The following is a 26,745-nucleotide window of genomic DNA, read 5'->3' on the forward strand; positions in this document are numbered from 1 at the left end:
GAATACTGGTTTCCCAACTCACCAACTTGGGCCACATCTCCAAGTCTCATCTTCCTCCTTGGTAAGATGCAGATGATACCTATTCCTCCAGGATTGGCAGGAGGATCAAATGAGGCCACATCTGGGTATAGCGAGTATGTCACACATGCTAGTTCCCCTTCCTCTTACTGAAAATCTGGACTCATTATTATTGGCTCACTTGGCATTAAACAGGATTCCCCCACTGAGGTCAGAAATGTGCATCTCACCTCCTTCAGCAATGTGGCCCTTTCCCCTGCCAAAGCTCCCACTGTCAGCTGAGGTGAGCAGCCCACCAGATGAGCAGCTGAGCTCAAAAACTGGGAAGAAGCAAAGCTGGTCTGTGAATGCTTGAAGCCTGCCCTGGGGAATGCTGGTTGGTGACAAATGAAGAGATCCGGTGAAGAGGAGTTATGAGCTATGGCTACGACGCCCTGCCAGGCAAAGGGGGTTTAGAGGCTTGGGTGCAGTTGGCATAAGCATGCAAAAAGGTAAGTTTTTATTCTCATCTTGCAAATGGAATCCTGTGGTTATTAAGAAAATTTGGTGAGTTAAGACATTCTGCCAATGAGTACACTAGCTCCAGGAAGTCGCCGGAAGTTGCCCAGCTCACCTTTTACCACCGCCCTGTAACCTCGTGACTGAACATCTACTCGCCCCAAGTAATCACTCCTTCCTCCCCACCTCTTCCTCTTCAACAGGGTGAATTACAGAGATGAGCATAATAATAAAAGTGTAATTAAGGAGACAGTGTTGCAAGTTGGGTTCAAAACTGGACTTTGCCATTAAGTAAGTGGCCTTGGGCACAGCACTTACATGCTGTGACTCAGTTTCCTCGGCTGTAAAATGGGAATGATGTTGGATCAAAATGATGATAGCGTGTGACCAAAGTGTACTGTAAAACATGTAAGGTGAAATAAAATCATGATTATCAATTCAACTAACTCTCTTTCTCTCTCTCTCTCTCTCTCTCTCTCTCTCTCGTCTGCCTTGTAAGAAGTAAGGAGAGGTGCACTGGCTCATGCAGAGGAGAGCCCCCGTGGACATACAAACCTTTTACTTATTCTGATTTCTAATTCGGAGGCACCTCCTTTTGAGAGGAGGCTCCAGGTCCTCGGGCCCGGCGCTGAGCATGGGCGAGGAGATGATGCACGGTGCCATGGCAGTCTTCTCCGCGGGTTTTGGCACAGGCTGGATCACGCAGCCCGTCTTGGGCAGCATCCGCAGGGCATACGCATGGTCCTCGTCCGCGGGGTTATTAAGGTTCGGGTCCGACTTGTCGCCCCCCGCCAGGGCCTCCTCCCCCATCAGCTTTTTCGCCGCCTCCCCGTCCAGGTGGCAGTTGGAAGCACAGTTGTTCTCCTTGACGGATTCCAGCTCACTCACCACGGGCTCCTCGGGCGACAGCAGCTTCTTGGGGGCCGCGGGCTGCGGCTGCGGCGGCGGCGGCGGTGGCGGCGGCGGCGGCTGCTCGGGCGGAAGGCTCCGCGCTCTTGGCGCCCTCGGCGACAGCGCCGCGCGTGCCGTTCACTGATGACATTGCAGGCCGCGGCGGCATCAGGGCCCGCGGGAGCGACCGGACCTGGGTCGCCGGCGGCGAGAGGGCTGCAGTAGCCGTCCCTGCAGCCACCGCAGGTCCTGCGATCCGCCGCGCCGGGCTCGCGCTCCGCCTTGACGTGCGCGTGCAGCGCGCGGTGGATCACGTTGTGCAGCCGGGCCCGGTGGCCCACGGTCAGGTCGATGACGCCGTCCTGAGGGCCCTGCAGCACGCCGGGGAAGCCGAGCTGGCCGCCCGCGCCCGGGGGGCTGCCGCCGCGCCGCGTCAGGTCCACCACCTCGCCCCGGCCGTGCTCCGCGGGCGCGGGGGCCAGGCTCAGCGCCTGGCCGGAGCAGCCGGGCGGCGAGTCCGCGGACTTGGACGAGCCCTGCTTGGAGTCCCGCGGGGACAGGGAGTGTCCTCCTGGCTTGCCTCCTGCCGCCGAGGAGTCGCCAGGGGCGCTCGGAATGAAGTTCTCCCCGTTGCTGGAAAATCCGTTGGGGGGCTTGGAATCATTGACGTGAGGGATGGGGATAGGGATGGGGATGGGCACGGGCAGGGGCACGATCACGGGGTATGGCACGAGCAAGGTGGGGGGTGGCACCAACGGGGCGAGTGACGGCAGCCCGAAATTCATCATCTGGGGCACCGGCATCGGGCCATTTGGCATCATGCTCACTGGGGGGAAAGGGAGACTTGGCAGGGGCGCGCCCGGGGGCGGAGGGGGCAGCAGGCCCGGGGGGTTCCCAGGCATGGTCGGGGTGCTCGGGGGGTGGATGTGGGGCGAGAGCATGGGCCGGTGCATGGGACTGGAAGTGGGGCCCAGGTTCCTGGGGCCGCCCGGTGGGGGCCCAATGCCAGGGAGCATGGGGTTGGACAGAGGACTGTTGGGGTTGGAGGCGTGGTGCGGCGGCCCACGAATGAAGGGCGGGCGGATCTGCTGCATGATCTGTTGTTCCATGAAGATGGGCAGCGGCACCGGGCCGCGGTTGGTCATCACCATAGGAGGGCTGCGAGGCGGGACACCGAGGGGAGGCCCGATGCTAGCGGGTGGCTGGACGGAGACAGGAGGGATGTTTGCAGTCTCACTGATGGGCATGGACTTGGGCACTGGCGTGGGGATCTTCGTGACAGAGCAGTTGGCAGTATCAGATGGAGAGACGGTGGTGGACGCCGATGGGCCAGGGCCCTGGCTTTGGCCAGCTGCAGCCACCGGGGAGGGGGCCTTCCTCCGAGCATCTGTTAGAGGAATATTCCAAGAGTCTGGAGTGAGCAGCTGCACCCCGGTGCCTTCTGCTTTATTTTCCATGGGAGGGTGTAATGTGCTGCACAGCCCAGCTGGAAGATTGGCCTGTGTCTCTTTGTAGAAAATGTCCATTTTGTATTGATTGAGACATTTTGCACTGCAGAACTGAAGCCTTCTTTCCCCATCCCCAAAATCCAGGTATTCTTTTGTGTGTCTTATGTGTTTACACCAGTCACATACCTACAACAGTAATAAAGAGAAAAAAGTAAGAGAAGCAATTTCCTTTAGTAGGTAGTGTTTCATGTTTCACGTAAAGGTTCTTTCAAATTTTATCGCAATTTTTCAAACAGGCTGAAGTGTTTCCTTCTAAAAGGTAAAATGCTTACATATTTGTAAAATTATTTCTCTCAGAATTATTTTATAAATATTAACTCTTCAGAACAGCAATTATCAATATCTCCTATTTAAAAATAAAAAAAGAAATTGTGTTGTCCCTTTATGGTGGACCTGACAGAAAAGAACACATATACCTGCCCGTACATTTTCGCTTGTCAAAGAGGCTTGCTGTAAATACAAATCTAAATAGTTTTGGAAAGAAGGATTCTCCAGAAAGTTCAGTGGGCTTTGAAATATAGCCTCTTAACATTCTCCTCATGCAGAGTCATTTTACACTATTGACTCTGTTCGATAATGCAGTTGGGAAGGGTGTGCTATGTTAACCAATAACACAAAGCGCTGAACATCATTATGTCTGCCTTCCAAGGGGAAACTTGGAATTAGTCATGAAGTCTGTGTGAGGTTTAGCTATTCCCAACCTGTGATGTTGCAGCAAGCTAGAATTATTTTTTGAGCTGTTTGCCCACTCTCTCTCAGTAGTCAGAATTTTTGGTGACATTTCTTGGCACGCAGTCTTATTGAACAACTTTTCAAACCCAGAGAACGTTTTCCAAAAGTTGTTATGGCTTTTTCTCCCCTTCGCATCTACTCCTGGCAAAAGAAAGGCATCGCCAAATTTATTTTAAAGTTGGGCTGCAGAACTAATTAAAGGCTGAGAGCTTTTCCCAATTGGAAATCACTAGACATCAAAGTTCAAAAAATAGTCATTCTCGGCTTCAGAACCCATTACTTTGGAGAAATTATTGTGATTTCATTAACACATTAATTTTGCAACACCATCAGCTCTCACAGATGGTGAAGACATGATCTACAATTCAAATATGACTCTTGTTTGCACAAATGTCTTTCCTTCATATGGCATTTTAAACAAGAATTAATATGAGTAATCTTGCCACAGCTATAAACAGATAAACAGATGTCAAAATTTTCAATAGTTCTTTCAGTGCCTTACTTTTTTAACTGAACATTACACACACTATCTTTTTTCTTATTTATTTATTTATCTATCTATCTATCTATCTATTTATTTAATTATTTAAGGTCATTTCTTCAGCACTCGATCCATTTAACAGCAGAGGAAGAATTCTGAAATGTAGTGTAGTGGTAAGTCCATTAAATTTGAGTCTCTCCTCACTAAAGCACTGGTTCCAATATTGCTCTAACTAGAACCCTGTTTTTGTTGAGGGGGGTGTCTATTGTTGCCTTGTTGGTGCATGTTGTTGTTGTTGTTTTTAACTATGGTAAACAGATAGCATTAAAGAATGATACATTTTAATAATTATTGGTCACATAAACAATGCAAAAACAACATATGCTGGGCATTTAATTACTCATCTCATTTAACTCTCGGCTTTCCTTGATCGTAACAGTGGTGGCATGCTAGTGTGTGATTGTGAGTGTACACACTCATGGCAGTTGTAGGTCTGTAAGTAGAAATTCACTCTTCTCACTTTTTTTTTCCACTGATATTTGTATATAATATACTTGATGGTGTGAGATTGAATAAGACATACTTATTGGCACACATTAGTTTTTTGTTTGATCTCATATCACTCTTCAAAATACTTGCCAAAAAAATAATTTTAATGCTAATATACTCCTGTGTTTCACTATAGTGTTTCAGGTTTCTCCAGAATTAAGGGAACTTTTTTTTTTAATTATAGTTGAGCTGTCCGGTTTACAAACAAGTATATAATTGCCTCTGATGAGCAGAATCCATCAGACTCTCAAACTTCTCATGTAGATAAAGATTAAATAAACTAGTAGTGAAAACTTACACATGTAAGTTATTATTTTTGAAATCCAATCATTTTAATAAATTTAATGTATAGTGATGTTCACATTTAAATTCCAAAATGAAATAAAGCCACCTGATTCTGTTTCAATATTAGTTAATTTACAAGCTTAAAGTGAAAGCTCAAATATAGCTTCTTTAATCATGAACTAGAACACACTATCAAAGAATTAAACATTAAAATAATATACCAAAATTTCTGGCATATTTCTTTTGGATCTTCTTTTTTAACCATAAGGGAAAAGAGTGTTCTCTTAAATCTTTAATTGGTTTTTAAATTGCCAGATTGAATTATTTGGCTCCAGAGGATTCCTCTGTTTCCTCAAGCTTAATAAATATTTTCAAGTGGAGTCACAAAAAATAATCTAAATATAACTTAAATGTTCTCCCTTTACTTCCTTCACTTTCAATAAGTCATTGATAAAGAATGCTCACAGAACTATCCCAACTATCAAATGAGAATTCTCCATATTTTAGCTATTTCTACATAAAAAGAATTACAGACATCAGAGTTCAAAGTAAAATTCTATTTCATCAACCTTTCCAGTTAAAGCAAAGAACTAATACTTATAGCTACCTGATCTTCTGCAGCATCCCAAAGTGTTTAGGTAATAGTGTAACAGTTTATGACTGTCTCATTTTGGGTAATGTGAGTGTGAATGTGCAAGTATCCTTGCCTTATTACATTTCAGTTCAGAACACTGATCTAAAAATACAGAAAAGCAATCTTTCTGAGGAAGCAAAAAATTATTAGAGAAAAAAATTGTCACTTAAGAAATAATGAATCAAGTCTGTCTTACAGGGCACATCATTTAAGATGAGGTCAATGAATTTATGACACAAATGGCTATATCATGTGAGGCAATAAAATGCAGTACCATCATTCATTCTCCATCTAACTAATGACACACTTCTAGTAATTAAACATTTCAGCATAAGAGCCTGAGCTGATTGCTTAAGATGTGGTAGTTAGGTGAAAATATATACTGGAGATCTCTCTCTCTTTAATAAAATAACATTTGCATACCCATGAAATACACAGCATGTGTATTAAGAAGTGCAGAGCTCAACTCGCTAGGTTCTGGGATGATCTCCCTGTAATTCCACCCTGGCTTTGTTTCTGTTGGAATCTGGTCCCCTGGGTTCCCCTTCTCTCAGGTCCCAGACTGGAAAAAGCTGAGGCTGAAGCTGTTCAACAATGGCAATCTAGGGACCAAAAAGTCAGCTCATGCAACGCCACTGCATGAGACAGCTGAAATGCCTCATAGCACAAATACATAATGTATCACCAGGGCGACAAAAAGATCACAAAGGAGGTAAACAAATGTGTATTCCATTCAACCCTATAGCAGCAGTCCTCAAAAAGATTAAATTTACCTTCCTGGGATGTGTCCAATTCTAAACAACAGAATGAACATTTCTTTTAGTCCATTTAGACTATTTATATTTTGGTGGCTGGCTGCCAGGGTGGTACTTATAAGCTCAGTGGCCTGATGGATTCACTCCTTTCCTGTGAAATAAATGTGTGGCAACCTACACCACTAAACTGTTCAAAAGACACTGCCTCAGCAGAAATATCACTTGCTCTTGATATAAGAAAACTGAAAGGCAGGACTTCTGGTTCCTATAACTCTTTCCATCTTGTATTTCCCCTGGAAAGAAAGAAAGCTATTCATGTTGGCAACTGAGCCTTATTTTTATGTAAACGTCCAAAGTCAAAGCCAAAGTATGCCATGAGGTTACCCACATGGGCACAATATATACATTCTGCTGGGCTTAAGAGAAGAGTCAAGTGACTGGGAGGGAGACAGAGTTCCTAATTAACACATTAATCCCCTGTCAGCTGTGAGAATGAAGTTCATCCTTTAATGGAACCCACCACTGCCTTCTGAGTGGTAATCTTGCATCAGGCAATATTTAATTAAGAAATCGTTTGATGAAATCTTTCTTATCTGGATAAAGGCATTTATAGCAATGGAACAGTAAAAAGATATTAGTGATCTCTTGAATGCCATCAACAATTTGAAAAACAAAACAAAATCTTCACGTGCTTCTGACTTGCCACAGATATAGCACCCAGGTAACAGCTCAGAAGTTGTAGTTCCTTAAGCAAAACTGTAGCTTGCCATAAGATGCTGGTTCCTTAGATCTTGGCCTGTTAAATGTGGCATTGATCTTATACTCTAGGCCAGTTCAAAGAAATCAAGAGCTCACCCGAGAGTGAAGCAAAGGAGGACGGAGAGACATGCGTGGGGGTGATCAGTGTTTTAAAGGGTTTAAGGTCTGCCCTACCTGTAGATAGTCACCTTTTGGTATGAGTTGAGAGCCTCAGATTGACCCCACCTGAATACTTGCTTCCAGCCTGGTCCCAGCATCAGCTGTTCCTTTGGGTTTAAACACTGCCTCCATCAGGGCACTTGGGTGGCAAAGGATGCTACAGATATCATGTGGGATTTGAAATCAGAAGATGCGAGTGTCATTCTGGACTTTGTTATTTACTAGCAGTGCAATCTTATGAAAATCTCAGCTTCAATTTCTTCATCTGTGAAATGGAGTTCATAGTAGTAACAAGTAAGGCTGTGTGTCAGGTATATTATTAGCTTGTTGCATAGTGTATTTTTTCAGTCCCCCCCTGTTTCCCTCATGGTTACTGATATCCCAGGAACATCCCATATGTTTAAGTTAATTTTAACTTAATGGAAGGATGTGTCTACGGCAGTCTAAGGAGGGAAAAGAAAATTTCTGTCCACAGCTTTCCTATGAGCCTGCGTGTTTTTGAGATAGAATGGAGCACGATTCTCTCTCTGGGCAAATGCATACTGTACCTCACAGACTCCAGCCCCCATCCCCCCACACTCCCAGAGGCAACACTGGGCTGTCTGCAGTGACAAGGTACCACATGTCCCACTATCCTGAGAAGGCTCTTTTCAACTCCTGCTGAGCCCTCTTCTTTTTCCAAGGCCAGTCATTCTCTAACTCAGGCAAAAGCTGATAAAGTAGCACGGCTGCTTGGAAATGAGTGTTAGAACCATTAAAATGAATAATTCCTCTTAGGCTCAACTGCTGTTTGAATAGTGGAAGCCATAAACTGTGCTATTCATGTTTTATTAAAAAACAGAGCTGATGAACGATCTGCTTGACTCATTACATCACAGAACTATCTTCCAAAGGAAAGGCCATAGTCACGGTATCTATCACGTGCTCTTAAGACAGGATGACCCGGGCCCTGCATGGCAGAATGCATGTGAGGACAAAACTCCATAGAGGGCAGAGGGGCACATCAAAACTGACGGGGGATCAAGCCCACAATCCTGTTTCCTTGCAAAGCTGGGTTAGAGAGTAGTGGAAGGAAAAAGATGACCTAGCCATAGATATGCAAAGCCACGCAGAAATCAGAAGAGTCATTTGGAACCATCAAGGGCTATTGTTCTGTTTTGTTTTGTTTTGTTTTGTTTTAAAGCAAATTCATGGAGAAGTTTATTTTCAAAATAAGCTTTGCGGAGGCAGGTTTAGATTCCAACATGATGATGTCTGCTACATAGTTCTTTTTCTTTAAGGGTCTTATTTGATTTTTTGTTGCTTTGTAGTTTGAGAGCTTTCCTCTATCTCTCCTCTCCTCTCTTCTTTCTCTTCGAATGGCATTTGGAACTCAAGGAATGGCTAATGAGCATCTTTGTCAGAATTGTAAATTTCATTAGGAAACTGCCCTGTAGGAACTTTATACCATGACTTGTGTTCTACTTATCTTATAAGTTTTGAACTGGATTTCAGAAATCTTGGCCCAGAGTAGATCCTTCCCTTTCACATATGCCATGAGCTTTGTAAGACAAGAGTAGAGATGGGTTTGGTTCAGGATCTCAATGAGCGCTGACGAATGGCTCATTACTGACCCAAGTCTCTATTTCCACAGCAAAAGCAAGAGATGGAATCCTGGCCTGTATTCAGTGACCGCAGGTCTACCCTCACAGCCAAATACATGATTCAGAAGAAGGTGATTTTTCCCTTTGGTCTGACATATTAGGTTGCCTAAGAACATTAGCATATCATCACAAAACTTTCTGCTTCATTTAAGCTGGATAAATGGAACTTACATCTTCCTAACACAAGTCATCCAGATGGAAACTGAAAAATTCAAACATCGGAAAATCTGGTCTACCTGGTGCCAAATGTCTGCCTCTGTTTTCCAGTTATTTGGCCCTGAGAGGACACAGAAATAGCCTAAGACATCTCAGAGCAATGAAATTTAGCCCTGAAAAGAACCTCAGAGATCAACTAGTCCACTCCTTCAGCCTGCAGCTCTTCCTGGTGGGGTCAGGTACTTAATCACTCTGAGCCTCAGGTGCTCAGCTGTAAAGTGTGATCATCAAGAGTGACAGCATTCCCGGGGAAACACAGGAAGATAAAAGATCCAGCAAATGACTGCAGACATGGAAAAGTGCCACGTAAAAGCAGAGAGGGATGTCCTACCCCATGCTGCTGCCATGTCCCATAACTTTTCTCTCTGTTTTATCAACTCCAGACATAATCTGCCGAAAATCTGCCATCACATAAACCAATTTATTAACTCATAAGTGAAAATTTATTGAGGGCCCACTATGTGTCAAGCACTGTGTTAGGAATCGGGGATATGAGTTAAGTAAAGATGCATCCCCTGACCTTATATAGCTTATTTTTTTTTTTGTATTGTTTTTATTTTACCATCTGCACACTCATTTTATTTTCATTTCATCATCTTTGCTTCAAACTGAAGCTTAGGAAAAAACTGAGCTATTTGCAATGCTTTTATTTATTCAAAAATAAGTATTTGAACTGTGCTCAAAAAGGCACTGGACTGTGAGCCAGTGCAGGAAAGATTCAGTACCTGCCCTCAAAGACTTCAAAATCTTTCTACTGATACAGTCATGGGAGAAATCTGCACACACCTCCTCCCTTCAGAAGTACTCCACGTACTCCAGCAGATGTGTTCTAAAGGTTAAAATTCATCTAACAGTTTTTAACCAAAAAAACAGTCAGTATTTTACTCTCTCAATATCAACTCCCTTTTGTTCTAACTCAACACAGTGACTCCTTTTTTTTTTCAAATGTACATTTAAATTGTTTCAGATTTCTATTTACCTTTTTTATTATAACTCTCGTTTTCAAAATATATTTGAATCTTTTCAAGTGTATCTCTGATCTCATTTATCATTGCTCTCTCTGTTTTCTAAGTGTATACTTGAATATTTGAAATTTCATTATTTGTGACTATCAGAGGCTCTTCTGTGAAAAAGTTGCAGGGAGGGACCTTGGGTTGGAGACCCATCAAACTGATGTATTAAAAAATGAAGCGTGCTAGTTATCTGGCTTATCTCTGCAGCTATTCACCTCATTCATTTCTTCTGTTATGCAGACTTTGTAGAAAATGGCAAAATCATATTTCAAAACATGTGGCTTTAGTTCAACAACACAGTTAATCATATATCATGATGGAAATCTTTGGAAGGACTGCTGTTGTCTGTGACATCTGAAATAGTCTTTTTTTCCTAGAGATTTTATTGAATGTGCCTCCCGGCCTCCTCATCCACCTGGGCTGTGTCTTGGCATTGACAATGGGCACCACCACTGAAATGCCATTATACCAAGGCTGTGTGTGTGCAGGTGGTCCAGGTCAAGGACACTTGGGCAGAATTAACAGCCCCTCTGGCAATCCTGCACCTCAGCTTACTCTCTGGCTGCTTCTAGCAAGCTTGCAGCTGCTTATGGTGACCTCTCATTCACTTATCAACTATGTACATACTGATTGTTTAGAATCTGCCAGGCACCTGGCTAAGGGCTTTCAATCTCTTTCATTCAATCCTTTTAACAGTCTCCTGCACATTTCTCTGCTCCCTGGGTTACGGATTGAACCAGCTCCTTCCTATCTGTGGATGGCCAGGATTGCCCCACTTCAGCCCCTGGTATCCATCTCTTATTCTCAAATCTCTCCAGGACGCTCCATCAAAAATTATGGCTTTTCTTATATGCCTACTGGAAGCCCCAATATGATGTAATCATAATAGATTATACTAATAACAATAGGTAGCATTATTTAACCATGCTAAGCATGTTAGATGGATTACCTCATTTAATCTCCACAAGTACTTTATCATACAGATAACTGGGGTTTAGATAGGTTAAATAACTTGCCCATATTACCCACGCGGGTAATAGATGCCAGATCCAGATTCTAACTTAGATCTGTCTGGCTTCAAAGCCCATACTATCTCAAGGATTTTTCTGCATTTTCCTTTAAGACTACAGGGTTAAGATGGTCAACTAAAATGTCATAACTTTGTTTTAAAATTCCAGAATCGCAGACATTGAAACCTCTAGGGAACTCTACCTGTCAAGCCCAACCAACCTCCTCCAGCAAGTTGGGGTTTCCTTCTACACATAGATGGTCTTCCAGGTGGCACTCAAACTTCCTGTGACAGGAAGGACCATCTGGATCCATCCATACAACCAAAGAGTGATTCACACCACAGACACCTTTCTCCTTTGCACTGACTTCTCTAGTGGCCTCAAAAGAGGGTTGCAATATAATTCCAAAGTGCTGTGTAGCTTTATTAGAAAGTTTAACCATTCCACATCCCCATCACTTCTGCCCACTGATAGTAGGTCTGTCTGCTCACCAGGATCCCCCAGGACAGCTCCTCTTCCAAATCTCAGCCTTCAAATACTTTAAAAGAGCCATCATATTTTCCCCAGATTGCTATTTTTAAACATCTCCATTCCTGTGCTCATTCCCCAGGGGACAATTTCCCAGAGCTCTCCCTGTTTTATGCCTTTTACCTAGGCATATACTTCACCTCAGTAATGCCCCTCCTAAAAAGTGGAGCCCAGAATGGAATGCAGCAGCCTGACCAGCACAGAGTCCAGGTAGAACACTATACCTCCCTCATATAGAACCTATACCTCCAGTAATGCCACCCAAGAAAGCATGTGCTTTTTTAGCAGCCATATTCCACTGTTAGGTCCTTGCTATTTAAAAACAAACATTTATTGAACATCTGTTATGTACAAAGCTTGAAACTTTCTCTTAAGTTATCTACTTTAATTCTGACAACAAACTTAAAGTAGTTACTGTTTTTCCCATTTTACTTTAAAATGATGATATGGTTTCTCTGAACTCTCACAGCCTATGAATAGTCGAGCCAGAATCTCGATCTAGAACTTCCAACCCATCCTCTTTTCATTCTACATGCTGCTTGCCTCACTCTGAGTTTCTGGTCAACCAGAACCTTTTTTTTTTTTTTTCCTAAGTGCTCATCAACCATTTATTTAATGATATATTCAAGGACTTTTGAGCTTAAGCCATCAAGACTACTGGTCTAGAGTTTCAGAAATCATAAACTCCCAATTTTGAAAATCTGGTCAACATTTGTCCACTTCTGTCTTTTTGAAACCTTTCAGATGGAAATGTGGCTTTGGGTGGTAAACACACAATGCAATATTTATTGAATTGTACACTTGAAACCCATATCATTTTAAGAACCAATGTCACCCCAATAAATTTAATTTAAAAAGAAACCTCTCCTATTCGTCACGATAGAACAAAGATTATCCAAAAGTAGATTTGAAATTATCTACAAATTCCCTCATAGGACTGGGAGATCTAAATTTGCTTAGTGTATACAGCAGGTGCTCTCTGCCTATCTTCTTTGCCCCCAGCGTGGGATTCATAACCCTCTTTATGGCATCTGTCCTACCCTTTGCAGTCTAGAGAACATTCCCACTATGGAGATGATGAAAACAAACCAAATAAAAGTTTCCCAGCCCTGCTTTCTCACCCTCTTTTGTTAAACATTACACTATTTTCTCTAAACACTGATCTGTCCAATTCTACTTCTTGTTCCTTCTGTGACAGTAGCCCTAATAGCTCCTTTTATTACCTTGGGCAGTTCCCCAAGGGTTCAGCCTCTCACGTACCCTAGCCTTCCTGACACAATATTCATTTTCAGAATTTCCCACACCCTGGTTTTTCCCCCATCCCCACAAACTACACTGATCCTCTGATTGTGAGGCCAAATCCAACTTTCTTGGAACTTTAAAATAATCTGCTTTTCTACATTCTAGGGAACATGGGTGATCATATCCATCATTCTCTCCCTCTGCCATTGCACATTCCAAGATGGTTGGGTCACTTCCCTTCTCCATCCACATACCAAGAAGCTCTCTTCTATATTAATCAAGTGGTTGTCAAATTAGAATTCCTCTCACTGCTTCTCTACTTTCTCAGAACTATCTGCAAGGCATGAGAAGAATGATCGTTTTGTATTTAAGATAATGATATCCTTAGCAGATGTCTAGGTAAATTGTCCCATATCTTGCTTCTTTACTAATTAATCTGTTTTTAATGTCGGCTTCAGATTTTGTACTCAATACCCAAAAATAATTCTTTTGATGTTTCCCTTTATTTTCCTAAAATTCTCACCTTGCCTTTCCCTTAAAGTGCATGGATTGCCATACAAGGATATATTTTCCTGAATTGTACTCACCTATGAAATATGTTGGTGGGGCATGTTTTTTACATTTTATTTCTATATGTTAGCTCTAATCTAGGCATAATGTTCCCACCCCACCCCCGCCCCCAAAGTCTCAGCGTATCTCTAAGGTTGTTTTTATCTTTTTGTGCCCACGATCCTGGGTAACTTGGTCCTTCCCACTCTCTGCATTGGTAGAGATGTCAGAGCCATTCTTGTCCATGACCTTGTTTACTCTTGAGAAGGACCGGCCCCATCTTCACTACCCATCTCATACCTGCTGCCTTCACTGTGTTCAGTTTTACAGGTCTATTGAACAGTTTTTGCCTCTCTTTCGCACCTCACAATTTAAAGTTTTCTGATGAGATCCTTAAAACTCTAACCACATTCTTCCCAGTTGTCAATCCATGTCCTAGGCTTTTCTCTTCACCGGGGACACAGCGTGATTTGGTGAGGTAAGTGGTGGGCTAGGAATCAGAAGACCCAAGTCCTGCCTTCCCTGTGACTTTAGGTCCTGCTTCTGTGCCATTGGGCCCTCTACCTAACTTCAAGGCCTGCTGTAAAGATCAAAACAAACAGTGCAAATGAAAGCACTCTGAAAAATATAAAGTGCCATGTTAAATATAGATATTTTAATTTTATTATAAATGTACAAGAATAACATATAGATTTTTTTTAAAAAAAAATACAAAGCCAAATGATCTACCTACACTCTATTCTTATTTATCCATTATTCTTCTATTATATCTGTTATTAAAAAAAAAAAACAGGAAATCCACTACTATGAATTTTCCTATGATATGTACTTCCAAGTAAAAAGCATAGCACAAAAATAAAACCCAGAAACCCAAATTGACAGAACACTAGACCCCCAAATTCTCCACTGTGTTCCTAATAGCTTGTGCAGTGTTTGACAGCAACATAATTGCAATAATGAGGAGGCTTGTGGGCCACGTTGTGGTCTTAAGCTCACTACCAGTGCTTTAGCCCTAGGCTCAGCTTCGGGCCAGAACCAATCACCCCTGCCAGAGTCACCAGTGGAATTCCTTATGCTCAGTCATATACAAATATGACATTTATGGCATCTGGTGCACGATGCTGCAAATTTTAAAGGCTCACAGTGCTGGGCTCACAAATTTGGGGAAATGAAATAATTTAGGTTTCCTATTGTCTTTTTACTTAATTAAAACCTATGTGAGACTGCCCACTTGGTGACAGTTTCTTAAGTGTCTAGAAGGGAGGTGCTGGACTGCTTCTGATTTCACATCTAGATGTTGGTTCTTTTGTCTCTGAAAAGCTTCCTAGATGTTTGTGGACTGTCAGTTTGCCTAGTTCTCTTCCATCTTTGTTCTACGAATTTAGCCATCCTGCTGTGATAACTACCTGGTTGAAAGCCAACAGTCCACCGGTGCTAGATTCTCCACTGAGCATCCCTCTTACAACTCTGTGCTTATAAGCAGATACTGATTAGCCCAACTTAATCTCTCCATCCAGGCTGAATGTCTGAAGTGCTAAAAGGTATGAAGCAAGACAACCTGGGACAAAGATACATATTTGTATATATTTAAACAACCTGCTTTTATTTATATAACTCCTTTCTTCCACTAAATTCAAGTGGCTCAATAGACGCTATCACAATACCATTCACCAGAAGTCTGTAAAAAGACAAGCAGCCAGATTATATACCTTATTTTAGAGATAAGTAAATTAAGACTAACAACAATTATATATCAATTGTCAGGATTTGGGCAGAAGCCCACACCATAACCCCTGTGTAGCTAACTACATCATTTTTTGCTCTACTCTGAGGAAGGAAACAAAATGGGGAGGAATACTTCCACTTGACCAACTATAACTGGACTCTTGGCTCCTGGGTGAAAAGAGAAATGAGTATGATAAAGTTGCCCAAACCAAACAACCTGAGCAGTGAGCCCCAGATCTGGAAGGATAGAAAAGAAAGGCATATTTGGGGGATAATCTAAATCTGTGAGGCCAGGCCTGTCTTCCAGTGCTCAGTATCCAAGAGAAAAATAAAAGGCATTTCTGAATGTATTCTGGAATACCAAGGCATGCCCTTGGTACAGTCTGGCATGTGCAGAACTGGAGAGGAACAGAAAAGGGAAGAAAGAGGAAGAGGAGAAGAACTGTGGACTAACTACCTTTGTATCAGCACGGAACCCGTCAGCTGCTGAGTGCCCGCCATGGCCACAGCCCCTGGCCATGGCTGCCTGCACTCAAAGACACCTCAAGACCTCGGTGCGGCTGTGCCCAGCAGGGACAGAGTAATCCAACGAACCAATCAGAATTTCTTCTTTGAGAAGCTGGGAATCAAGATAACTCTAAGAGACTAAGCCGTGGTGGGGGGATTGGTTGTGGAATAAAGCCAGAGGGCCACAGAGGACAGGCAGTATGCAGTATGCAGAAGCCACGGGGCAGCGTAGGTCCTGAGGTAGAGCCGGGGAGAAGGGGGCTGGAAGTGGAGTGGCAGGAGTAGAAGTCAAGCGGCAGGGAGTTGCAAATCTGTAAAAAGCCACGTGCTAAAGCAAGGAGCAATGACGGCTGCTCCCAGGGGGCAGTCCGACAGTCCGGTGGCCTGGTTATTAGCCCCGTGGGACCCCATTTGCTGCCAGAACAATCACCCCATGCTCCATGAGGATGGCAGCCATGGCTATTCCCTGGGCTTTATAGCAAGTCTCCACAATTAGGAAAACCAAAAATCTAAGTCAGTTTTATATACTTTCTCTGATTTAACCCTTACCGCGACCCTTTCAGGTATTACTATCTATGAAGAGACGAGGAAAATCTAGGAAGGGGCAGCGACTTGGAGGCCTTGCATGATCCCCAATACTTCCTCCCTGTGATTAAGAAGCTCCTCGGGACATTACTATGGTACACCCTGCTGTGGGCGTGGAGTGCCCAGGGCTAGAGTGGGCCCACTCACACTCAAAGGCTGGGAGACAGCTGTCCTCTGCAGGTTCAGAAGCAAGAAGCTGACACCAGGACACACCTACTTCATATACCTGTATATACCAGCACTATTTCCGAGGGTCACTGCTACATTCAGTCCGTGCCTATTTCTCAACTCACTGCCACTGCCCTTCTCACCGAGCACCTACCCCAACTCTCTACTGCCTAAAGGGCATTCTGAAAAACACTGGTCCCGTCAGTGCTCTGCCCCTGAAAAAAAGACCCATGGTCAAGCAAGCCCGGGAAATGTTGCATGCCCTATGCTTCTCTTAGAGATTCTCAATGCACATTGCCACCTTTAAGCCTCTGAGAAGTTCTGCAGAAAAGAAACATGTTTAATTTCATTGATCCACAGTTTCCTCACCTTTCCAAAAACAGAACTCCTTTTTCTAGTAGGATCCTGTGGAAAAACAATTTGGAAAATGCTGCTTTAATGAGTTTGATGCATATAAGACAGAGCCAGGAAACGTAGGCCTTACAATTTTTCCTTTGATTAAAGCTTTCTGTTGTGGTATTAGGCCTGGATCTCACGGAACTTTTACCACCATCCATCCCAACACACTGTCTTGCACACGGTAAGGGTTCCACACACAACTGCTGGTTGTTAACTGAACTGTAGGGAAAGTGAAGGTGATTCCTCTTCACCCTTCTGCATGTTAAGAGGCTCTGTCCTGCCAGGAATCAAGGTTACTCATCCTCCTATAGCACTTTTTCCAGCCCTACAGCTCCCCCCTCACCACTCCTCAGCTTCCTGTGCTCACCGAACCCTAGACCCTATTACATTTCACACTGTGGTTTCAGCTTCTGCAGTCACTACAAACTCAACTTCTGTCCTCTCAGTTCCAGTTACCCCACAGAGCCCGCGAGCCCGACAGGATGTCATGAATACCGTTACCTAGTGTGTGACCTTCCAAACCCTGAAGCCCCACCCAAGAGCATTTTAGGACACACCACCGCATTTTCTGCATTACGGTTGCATTCATGAGCACCTCATGAAAAACGAGCCACCACGATCGAAAGACAAACTCTTAAACCACAACAAGTGGCATAGTAGTATTTTCATATCTATGCATAGAGGATACTCCTTATCTGTCATGCTAAATAAAAATATAAAATCATGAAATATTACCTCAACCAGCCATGCTGGCACACTGATTTTGAAATAGATTTGATTGGTCTACGTGGGTTTATTCTACTCTGAGTCACACTGATCACTTTTTCTCTTCCTTTGGCCATTCTCTGCCACAAACCTCTGGGAAAATTCACCCTTATCAAGAGTGAGTGACACATGTGTCCTAAAGGGCCAGAAGAACTGTGATCTCAAAAAGAAAATGGGTGATTGACTATCCCTGGACTAAGTAAATTCTTCTAATCGGACACCCACATTCTGTGTAACACATACTTCATGGCCCTGAAAGACTCAGCGGAGGCATGGATCCCCCAATACTGAGAGGTCTAACAGGTAACCTAACTCTCCCAGGTCCTACCAGTTGGAAGTAACTCAAATTCTTTTCTAAGTCCTGTCAACAATGGACAGTTATTTGACTAAAAAAGGGTTGCAATAATTATTGAGCGAGAAAGCATAACACTACCTAAGCTGCCCATACCTATGTTTCTAGAGACTTTAAGAGAACATAGGCTTGGCACTGTGATGGTCAAAATGAAATGTGGAGTGAACAGGCTCGCTCGCTGGCTAACTGAGCTTTTGCTGTGCACCAGTGAGACGTGAGACATGAGTTCAGACTGGAATTCCATTATGGGTGTTTAATAATTAAACATTACATGTTTGGAACCTCATTCTTCTGTATTACTTTTTAAATATTAATCTATTTACATCAGCGGGACTTCCTGCAGCTTGACACGCAGTAAACAGGAGTCACACTGAGACAAACAACTGTGTTGGTAGCTTAAGATATCTTGACTGTTTCAGTACCAGTAAATGTGACACTAACCCAACCCTACACCAAAATTACTCCACATTTTAGAAGGTGGCTTGTTCCATTTTTCAACACACTCACACATTTCCTCATCATTACATTGACTTTTTAAATTAGCAATAATCCAAATTAATCTTCATTTGAGAGTTTTATAATTCCCCTTGAGCTGTCTGGGGCGGGGAGCACCCAGTCCTCTTCAGAAACAGGGTTAGGAGATGGATGAGAAAGGAAGGCAAGAATTTCCTTGGTTGTTACCCCACGCTGTGATGAGACTCCCTCATAAAAATTTCAAAACAGAAGCACACATAAAAACCTCATTAAGGGCTGACCCTGCTCTCCACAGTGCCCTCATGCCGAGAGGACTTCTCTTTGGGTGCCCAGCAGCCACTGCCCTGGGGGAACACTGCTGCTTTCGCTGGAGTCCTTCCCTCCTCCCATTTCATCATCCGAGACAGCAGCTCCCAGGGAGATGCTGGGGAATCTCTGACTCGGTTTTCCCGACTGTCGGTCCGCATCCTGGCTCAAACACAGAACATCCTGAGGAGAGAGACGAGGCCCTTCCAAACACCTGAACGCAATGGGGGATGGCCTGAGGTCAGACTTCAGAAGGATCTGGGATTCTAAACCAGGCAGGACCATCAAGAGCCGTCTAAATCCAAGGCTGAGGAGAACCGAGGCAGCCAGCGTCACTGCTCCGGAGATTACATACCCCACGGTTTCTGCAGTCAAAGTAATCATCAGACCGGCTTCTGTGCTCGGCCCCTCGCCGAGCGCATCGTAGAACAGCCTCCGATTTGGTTTCAATTTAAGGATTTTATTCCCTTTTTAGACAAAGCTAGTGGCACAGACCAGCCATGGTCTGTTTTAAAGAGTAAAACACCATTTTATTTAATAAAAAAAGATGTAGGACTCAAAGTGGAAAATTACACAGAAGGGACCCTCGTAATAGAAAAGGAGCCCAGGCAGCTGCCCACCTCTGTGACCACAGAGGAAGCGGGAAGTGCTGACACTCCAGGGAGATTAAACATAAAAATCTCCACCAAATGTCAGTATATCTGTCTATTGTTTTACCTGTCAGTATTATTACATGGCTTATGCAAAATATCTAAATGCAAATGTCTCTAATTAATCTCAGAAGGAAGCCTGGCACCGTCTGGGCAATGCATGGTGCCCAGCATGGCTGATCCAGGAAGGCTGCAAGTTCTACAACAATGACTGGCGGTCCCCAGCTGCTGGTCCCTGGAATCGGGGACCACCCTGAAGAGTTGTCTGTACTTGACTTTAGAAAGGACAGCAGATTCCTCGCATGTAGGGGAAATGCTCCAGAGGAAAAGAAAAGCTGGAGGCTTATCGAAGGTTCTGTAATGGCTGAGGCCTTCATCTTCCTCAATCAGCAGGTCCAATTCTCCCTGTAGCAGGCCGTGCAAGACCCCTTTCCACCAGTCACAAGAATGGATGGATTTTGCCTCCTCTTTCTGCCCTGTGGAGGTAGAATGTCAGGTAGGTGCCTGCCTAATCCCAGATTCTTTCCAGAACTTTCCTCTGATTCTCACATTCAGATTATTCCTTTGGGAACACACCATCCTTCGAATAATTCCTGGTTTTAAGAAAAGCAGGCAGTGCTATAGGTGGACAGAAGTCATTCAGAAGGGGATCTCCCACTGAGCTTTTCATGTTTACAAGAAAGATTAGAGGAAAAGAGAGAAAGCTAAGCTCTTTCCTTTTGCCTGATCCCCAGAGGCTGTGGTTTCCTCAAGATTATCTCAGACTGTGTCCGTCTGATTTTCAAGCGACTTGGAAAATACTGAATAGCATTCCCTAGAAAATCTCTAAAAGCTTCATAAATCTATTGCTTGGAAGTACCCCGCTAATATTCAGTCTAAATCTTTCTTTGCTTAATTTCAATTCCATTACTCCTACCCTAATTATACCCCTTGTCTCGAGCTAAATAAATTCCTTCCTTCCTCGGTATTAACATCCGTCAGATGTCTGAAGACCATGATCATGCCAACCACCAAAATCCTCAGACCTCACTAATGTGAGCAGAATGCACTAGAAAGAAGGAAAATACAAACGGTTCCTGCGTGTGCTTCTGACTCCAGCTGGATCTTTCCTGCTTTGTTAGCTCCTAAGATCCTTACCCATGGAGTGGCCCCATTTTGAGTTTTTAAATTATTAGCCTAAAAAGAGAAATACCAATAGGTCAGAGCAGTACATGGTTGTCAGGAGATACTCAAATTGATGCTCCTATTGAACTTGTAAACAGAAGAAGACAAAAATCTCCAAAGAGTAATTAACTCTAAATATTTCCGAAATTTCCATCAGCGATGCTTAGTGGTATATTTTTAAAGGAAGGACATACTTTAAAAGTGAAAATGATAGATCGATATCAAATTCTTTTTAATATTGGTTTTGCATTCAGCGGATAATAATTCAGCGACTTTTGGAAGTTCAAGGTCATAACACCTTGGAATCCAACAGGCACCAGGGGAGTCATTTCACAGCTTCAGTATGCTTGGCTGGTCATCTGACTCAACTGTGATGCTTTTGCCAACAGGGAACTCACTATCTCACAGGAGTGCCCATCCTATGCTTGTTAGCAAACTTTTTTCTGGTACCGAGAAGAGATCTGCCTTCCTGCAACCCCTACCTAAAGCCCCCCACACCCTTTCAGAGCCACCTGGCATGACTGCATTCACTTCCACATAGCCATCCTTCACATATCTGGCAATGGGGTATGTGTTCCCTTGGCGCTTTCATCCGAAGAAGAACATCCTCAGTTGCTTCCACTGTCCTTAAGGCATCGTGACTTCCAGACTGTCACCGTCCCAGCAGCATCTGCCTCACCTTCATTTCATTCTCAATATGTGACACCCCAGATGAAACACAACACCCTTCTGAACCCGCCCTCCAGGGATTTCTAGAACTGAACTTGCAGGAGACTGCACGATATGGTTTCGTAATTGTTGGAAAGGTCTCCTCTTCCTCTTCCTTAGGTATGACATTCTACCTTTAAAGATTTACTTCTTTAGGTTAAAATATTACACACCAAGAGATCTCTGTTAAAAATCCAAATATCCCCGAAGGGGGAATATTTTAAAGCATCAGTAGCCAATGTGAATTGATTTATTCAGTAATTTAAACTGAGACCTGAATTCCAATCCTGCCTTTGTCATTTTCCAGCTGTGCAACCACAAGCAAGTTATTTAACCTCTCTGAATAGGAAGGAGTTAATTAGTTAAGAATAAGATATTGGGTACTGTAAATTCTTAAGACAATAATCATCAAGCATTATCGAACTCTCTGTGAACTTATAGAAAAATCATTTTTTCTTCTTTCTTTCTCTTCCCACTACCACTACAACGCTCACGGAAAAACAACAACAACAAAACAAAACAAAACAAAAAACTGATTTCTATAGATAACAGTAGAGTGGGACTTTGTTATAGCTGATATTGAAGTAGTCATAGAATGACAAAACACCTGAGTGTAACTGCAATCAACAATAATCAAATAGTTATGCATTTGTAATAAATGTTTTTCTACCATCCCTTTGAAATACTTTGAGACATCATCCTTGAAACAAAGTCAAAGAGATAGGTATTTTTCTTCTGGGATTAGTCTTATAAAGACCTTTGAGAAACTCTACATAAAGGCCACATGTTATATAATTCCACTCATGAAATATCTTAGAGACAGAAAGTAGATTAGAGGTTATCAGGGGCTTGGGGAAGTGGGGAGTGAGGAGTTATTGCTTAATGATTATAGAGTTTCACTTTGAGGTGACGAAAAAGGTCTGGAAACAGTGGTGGTGGTTGTACACTGTAAGAATGCCACTGAATTATACACTTAAAATGGTTAAAATGGCAAATGTTACATATATTTTATAACAGTATTTAAAAATAACCCCAAAAATTCCTGGGACACACCCCCAAACTTTCTGATTTAGTAGGTCTGAGGTAGGGCCCAAGAATCTGCATTTCTAACACGTTCCCAGGTGATGCGAATGCTGCTGGTGTGGGGACCCCATTTGAAACCACTGCTCTAAGCCCACAGAGAGGTTAAGCAAACCTTTCAACCTGTTCTCATCTTGCCTTGTTTTGCTGATTGTCTAGAAAAGTTCAAACTTCTATGCATTTTAGCAACGTCAACACAAGCTGGAAATAATAAAAACGGCTGGAGGCTATCGGTTGTCCCCTGGTGCTTTCTTTCTCACTCAGTTTTGAGCCACCATTGACAAGCAGGAATGCCAATAATTAACACCAATTTCAGCAGGGTAGAAACAGGTACCAGTCAGAATGGGCAGTGGGTGAGTGGAGAGGTTATCCAGGCCTTGTCCTCAAAAATCTTGCCCACCCCTGCCATTCCAACCCAATCCAAACTCGCCACCTTAACAGTGAATTATTTTCTAATAGGACTTAGAAAAGTGCTTGCTGTTTAAAGTTTCAAAAGGACTGTGTGCCAGGCTTCCTGATATTGATCTGGGCAAGAGATTCATACAGGGCATACAGGATGTAATGCATATGTCTCATTTGGGGTCTGGTAAACTGCTGAAGAGCTCACATTTCTGGGATTCTCTTTTTTTGACATTGTTGGGTTCACCTCAAGTTCACTGGTTTTCCCGATGGTATTACTTAACATCTTCAAATTTAATATATTTTATTCCTGCTCATTTGAGTGTTTTATTTCCACACATGCATGCTTAATTGAGCTAAGTATGCTGGACATTTTCCCTACTGAGGTAACACTGCACAGCTTTTTCACCTGGAAAGAACAGCATCTTGTCACCACTACTGAGTAGCCTGTCATCAACGGCTGGCACATTAATATCCATGGCAACATAGGTGAACCCAATGCCTGGCTGGACCAGACATCACATGGAGCAGGTCCTTCTACTAGGCTCAGGGAAGGCAATAGTTTTTACTCAGCAAGCAGATAAAGTGTTGGTTCTTTTCAATTTGCAGGGCTGTCATGTTTAAATATGAAAATGTTGCTTATAGCCAAATGTTAGTGACAGCAGCCTGTGGCGCCCATCACAGTTTGCACTCTTACTCCTGCTAAAAATAGACTTGCTTTCTCTGGATTCCTCCAAATTCCACATCTGCAAGAAGTTTTTGTTGCTGTTGCTGGCCCTTTCTTTTTCAAAGATTATCGTTCTTTGGCTCCTGTTCTTTGGATTGGCCAAGGACCCCTCCTTTCTCCCCTTCCTGAGGAGAACACCACTCCAAGCAACAATAAACGCCCCAGGCTCAGACAGTCCCACAAAGGCTTCATATAGATTTGCAGTTATATCACAGGCCTCCGCCTCTGAAGTCTTTAGTGACAAGGGGACTGGGGCAGCTATGAGGGGTAGAATCATTTGACCTTCTGTAGTATAGAATGGAGCCTGACGGGACTGGCTAGGCAGGTTGGGAAGCAAAACTGGAGGGTGATGCTTCTGAGTTTGGGACCCTCTTGGCAGCCACAACCGCACTGTCCAAGCAGACAGCCTGCTCCCTCCCGCGGGCTGGAATCATTTTGTTTTCCAGGTACTAAATTCACACTTAGGTAACTATGGTAATGGTGCATTTTGAACAAATGTTCAACTCTTCTCAAGGCAAGTGTTCAATCGCCTTTATTGTTCTTTCCATTTACTACACACGGTATGGGGGTGGAGGATGGAAATGACATAGTTGGTTTAGGTGTTTTCAGACCAGTCAGAAGAGCTTGTTTGGAACAGGACCTGAACACCCCTAGATGCTTCAAGTGCTTTGAAACACTAGAATTACTCAAGGAACTTTTTCTCTGCACCTCCCCCGCCACCCAGGGATTCTGATTCAGCTAGTCTGCAATGAGTTGGGCCTCCCGAGCGCTTGTGGGGCAGCCACACGGCACCCGCCAGGGCATCCTGAGGAAAGGCCATGAGTTGGCTCACGGACTCTTGGCTGCTAAAGACGTGCTCTGTCCTTCATTCCCAGACATTCTTCCTTACTCCGTGCTTGCTACCTGGCCAGTCGCCTCTCATGTGCCCTCCTCTTCAGGAGCTAACAAGGATTCTGGCTGTGAAATACTTCATAGGAGATAGTCCAAAGAGGTGTTATGGCTCCTCCTTCCCCAGAAGGGAAGAGGGTCCAGCTCTGCAGTCCTGAGCCAGCTGTCTTACTCAGGGAGAGCCCAGAAAGCTCCAGACCAAATGAGCACTGCGGGAAGGGAAGAATCTATCTCATTCTCCTTCTGTTCCCAGCTCTTCCTAAGTGCCCGACACATAGTAGGTGCTTGATAGGGTTTACTGGTGTGTTGGGGGCCTTTTCAGAGTTTTCCCCAGAGCTTACAACCTATGTGGCAGACAGGTGGCTTCCAGTTGGGAGAGGAGATGTGCCTAAGAAGAGGTGTCTGTAAATGAACTTCTGTGAAGTGAGCCCTTTGTGGCCTCCAATCTGGCTTATGGATTGGGAGGTTTGTGTTTTGGTGGGGGGATCCTCAGAGGGCTGGAGGCCCTCAGTCAGAAATGGATCAAAGAGCACAGATGATCAAGACCTGGAACACCTGGGCAGCATTTTAAGATCATGACCCCACTGTCCAGTCCCAACTTAGTGCTTCTCTCCCAGTTTAGTCCTCCCCAGAGATAGTGATGACAAGTCTTCCCCACCAGAACCTCTGTCCTCCTCCTTCTACCTGGGATTGCTAATGCCTAATGGAGCAAGAAAACAAGCTCACCCAGCTCACAAGCGCTGCCAACACCATGTTCTATTGCAGCCTAAAAATGCCTCAGGATCAAGCAGAGAGGTCCTGGGGAAAGTAATACCTAATGTGTGTTAAATACAAACTTCGCACTACAAGTGGACCTCTGACACAGAATCTCTGCATTGTGTTCCACAATTACCCTGTGATTTCTCTCTACCTTCCATAGACACCAATGTACACTTGGGATGTGCTTGGGAACAGGTTGTATAGCCTTACAGTACACATCTTGGGGCTTTTCCTGTCTACAAAAGCTATTACTACAAAACCCGGGTTCCTTCAACAGCCTATGTGCACATCTGTAGAGTAGTGATCTTCAACATGGGATGGGGGTACCCCAGAGGGTGCAAAGATAATCCACTGAAATAATCAAAGAAAATATTAGAATGTCTAATGTTTTTCACTGATGGGGTATATAATCTCAGACCTGCTGAGATCATAGGTCTAAGTGACATAGTCTGGCTTCACTTTTTTTGAAACACTTTCTGAAAGTAGCAGGTTTAGGTGGGGAGGAACATATTTGATGATACTCCCTTGGTTTTTTTTTTGAGGAGGGCGATGCAGATCAAAAAAGATAGATGCCCCCTTGATTGTGTGTTAGCCTAAAGAGGTTTCTGATGCCAAATCTACCAGACCCACCTGATGCCAAATCTAAAAGACCCATGTGGTCTTTTCCTCCTTGGGACCCATCTTGGCCACTTTTTCCCTTGCTCAAAGCACAGCTGACTGTGCTTTCCAATGTCCCTTGAGTTCTTGTCATGGTTGTCCTAGACTCTCAGCTCCTTGCGGGCAGTGTCTCTTTATTAACTCACTTCCTTAAGACCTTGAATACAGCATGTGACGGAGAACCCTTGAAAACATAATCTAAGCTTTCATTTTAAAAGAGATGACCATGGCATAGTGAGATCACAGGGCACTAGACAGTGTTTTCCGAGCTTTGGATTCCATAGTCATTAAAAGCTTAAAACAGCTGTTAAGCTTGCCACCCTATGTCAGTCCTTTGAACTATTTTTGCCTAAAGACATGTTTGAAATTACTATTTATTATCACTGGCATTTCATTTTTAAAGAAAAGAAAAGGGACATTTTAATACCACACAACAAGGCGAGACATAACCTCAAAAAGAAAGATTATCTCTCCCAGGCTGGGACCTTCTACTTCCATAAAGGTCTATACAACGTCCTCATTCATTATGCCCCAGTCTACAGATCACCATTTAGGAATCTCTGAGGTGAAGGGAAACAACAACCAAGTATGTGATAGCCTTTTGTTCCCCTGGGCGGTCAAGGAAGAGACAAGCCCAATTCTGAACAGAACTCTGATGCATAAGATGTAAGATATTTGTCCCACCTTCTCCTTCCTCTGTCTGCCCCTTCGTTATCCATCCTTCTTTCAAGGCCCTATCCTAGGCAAATGAAACCCAAAATGTCAATCCTTATAAGGCTCTTACCTTAGATAGCATTAAAACCCAATGAAAATAACCTCTAATCATGGAATTTCAGGTGAGTAGGTGGTCTAGCCCTTCCATTTGTGTAGCTCCTAAGATCACAGCATATTCATGGCTACAAATCAACCCACCTCCTTTTAGAGATGACCAAAAGAGATTCAAAGCTCCGCAGCCATTAGGA

The 26,745-nt window shown here is 43.6% G+C and overlaps 1 protein-coding gene across 1 annotated transcript in view; it reads right to left on the reverse strand.

Annotated features, from left to right (window-relative positions):
* Positions 1 to 483: 483 nt before the first annotated feature.
* The window catches only part of SOBP (sine oculis binding protein homolog), a 144,036-nt gene continuing 117,774 nt past the window's right edge, over positions 484 to 26,745 (reverse strand). The window contains 3 exon segments of the mRNA XM_011360691.2: positions 484 to 1,497; positions 1,499 to 1,549; positions 1,551 to 3,041. Coding sequence (XP_011358993.1) covers positions 1,075 to 1,497; positions 1,499 to 1,549; positions 1,551 to 3,041 — 1,965 coding nt within the window. The 3' untranslated portion in view covers positions 484 to 1,074.

The sequence above is a fragment of the Pteropus vampyrus genome, unplaced genomic scaffold (assembly GCF_000151845.1).
Source record: "Pteropus vampyrus isolate Shadow unplaced genomic scaffold, Pvam_2.0 Scaffold58, whole genome shotgun sequence".
Lineage (NCBI taxonomy): Eukaryota > Metazoa > Chordata > Mammalia > Chiroptera > Pteropodidae > Pteropus > Pteropus vampyrus.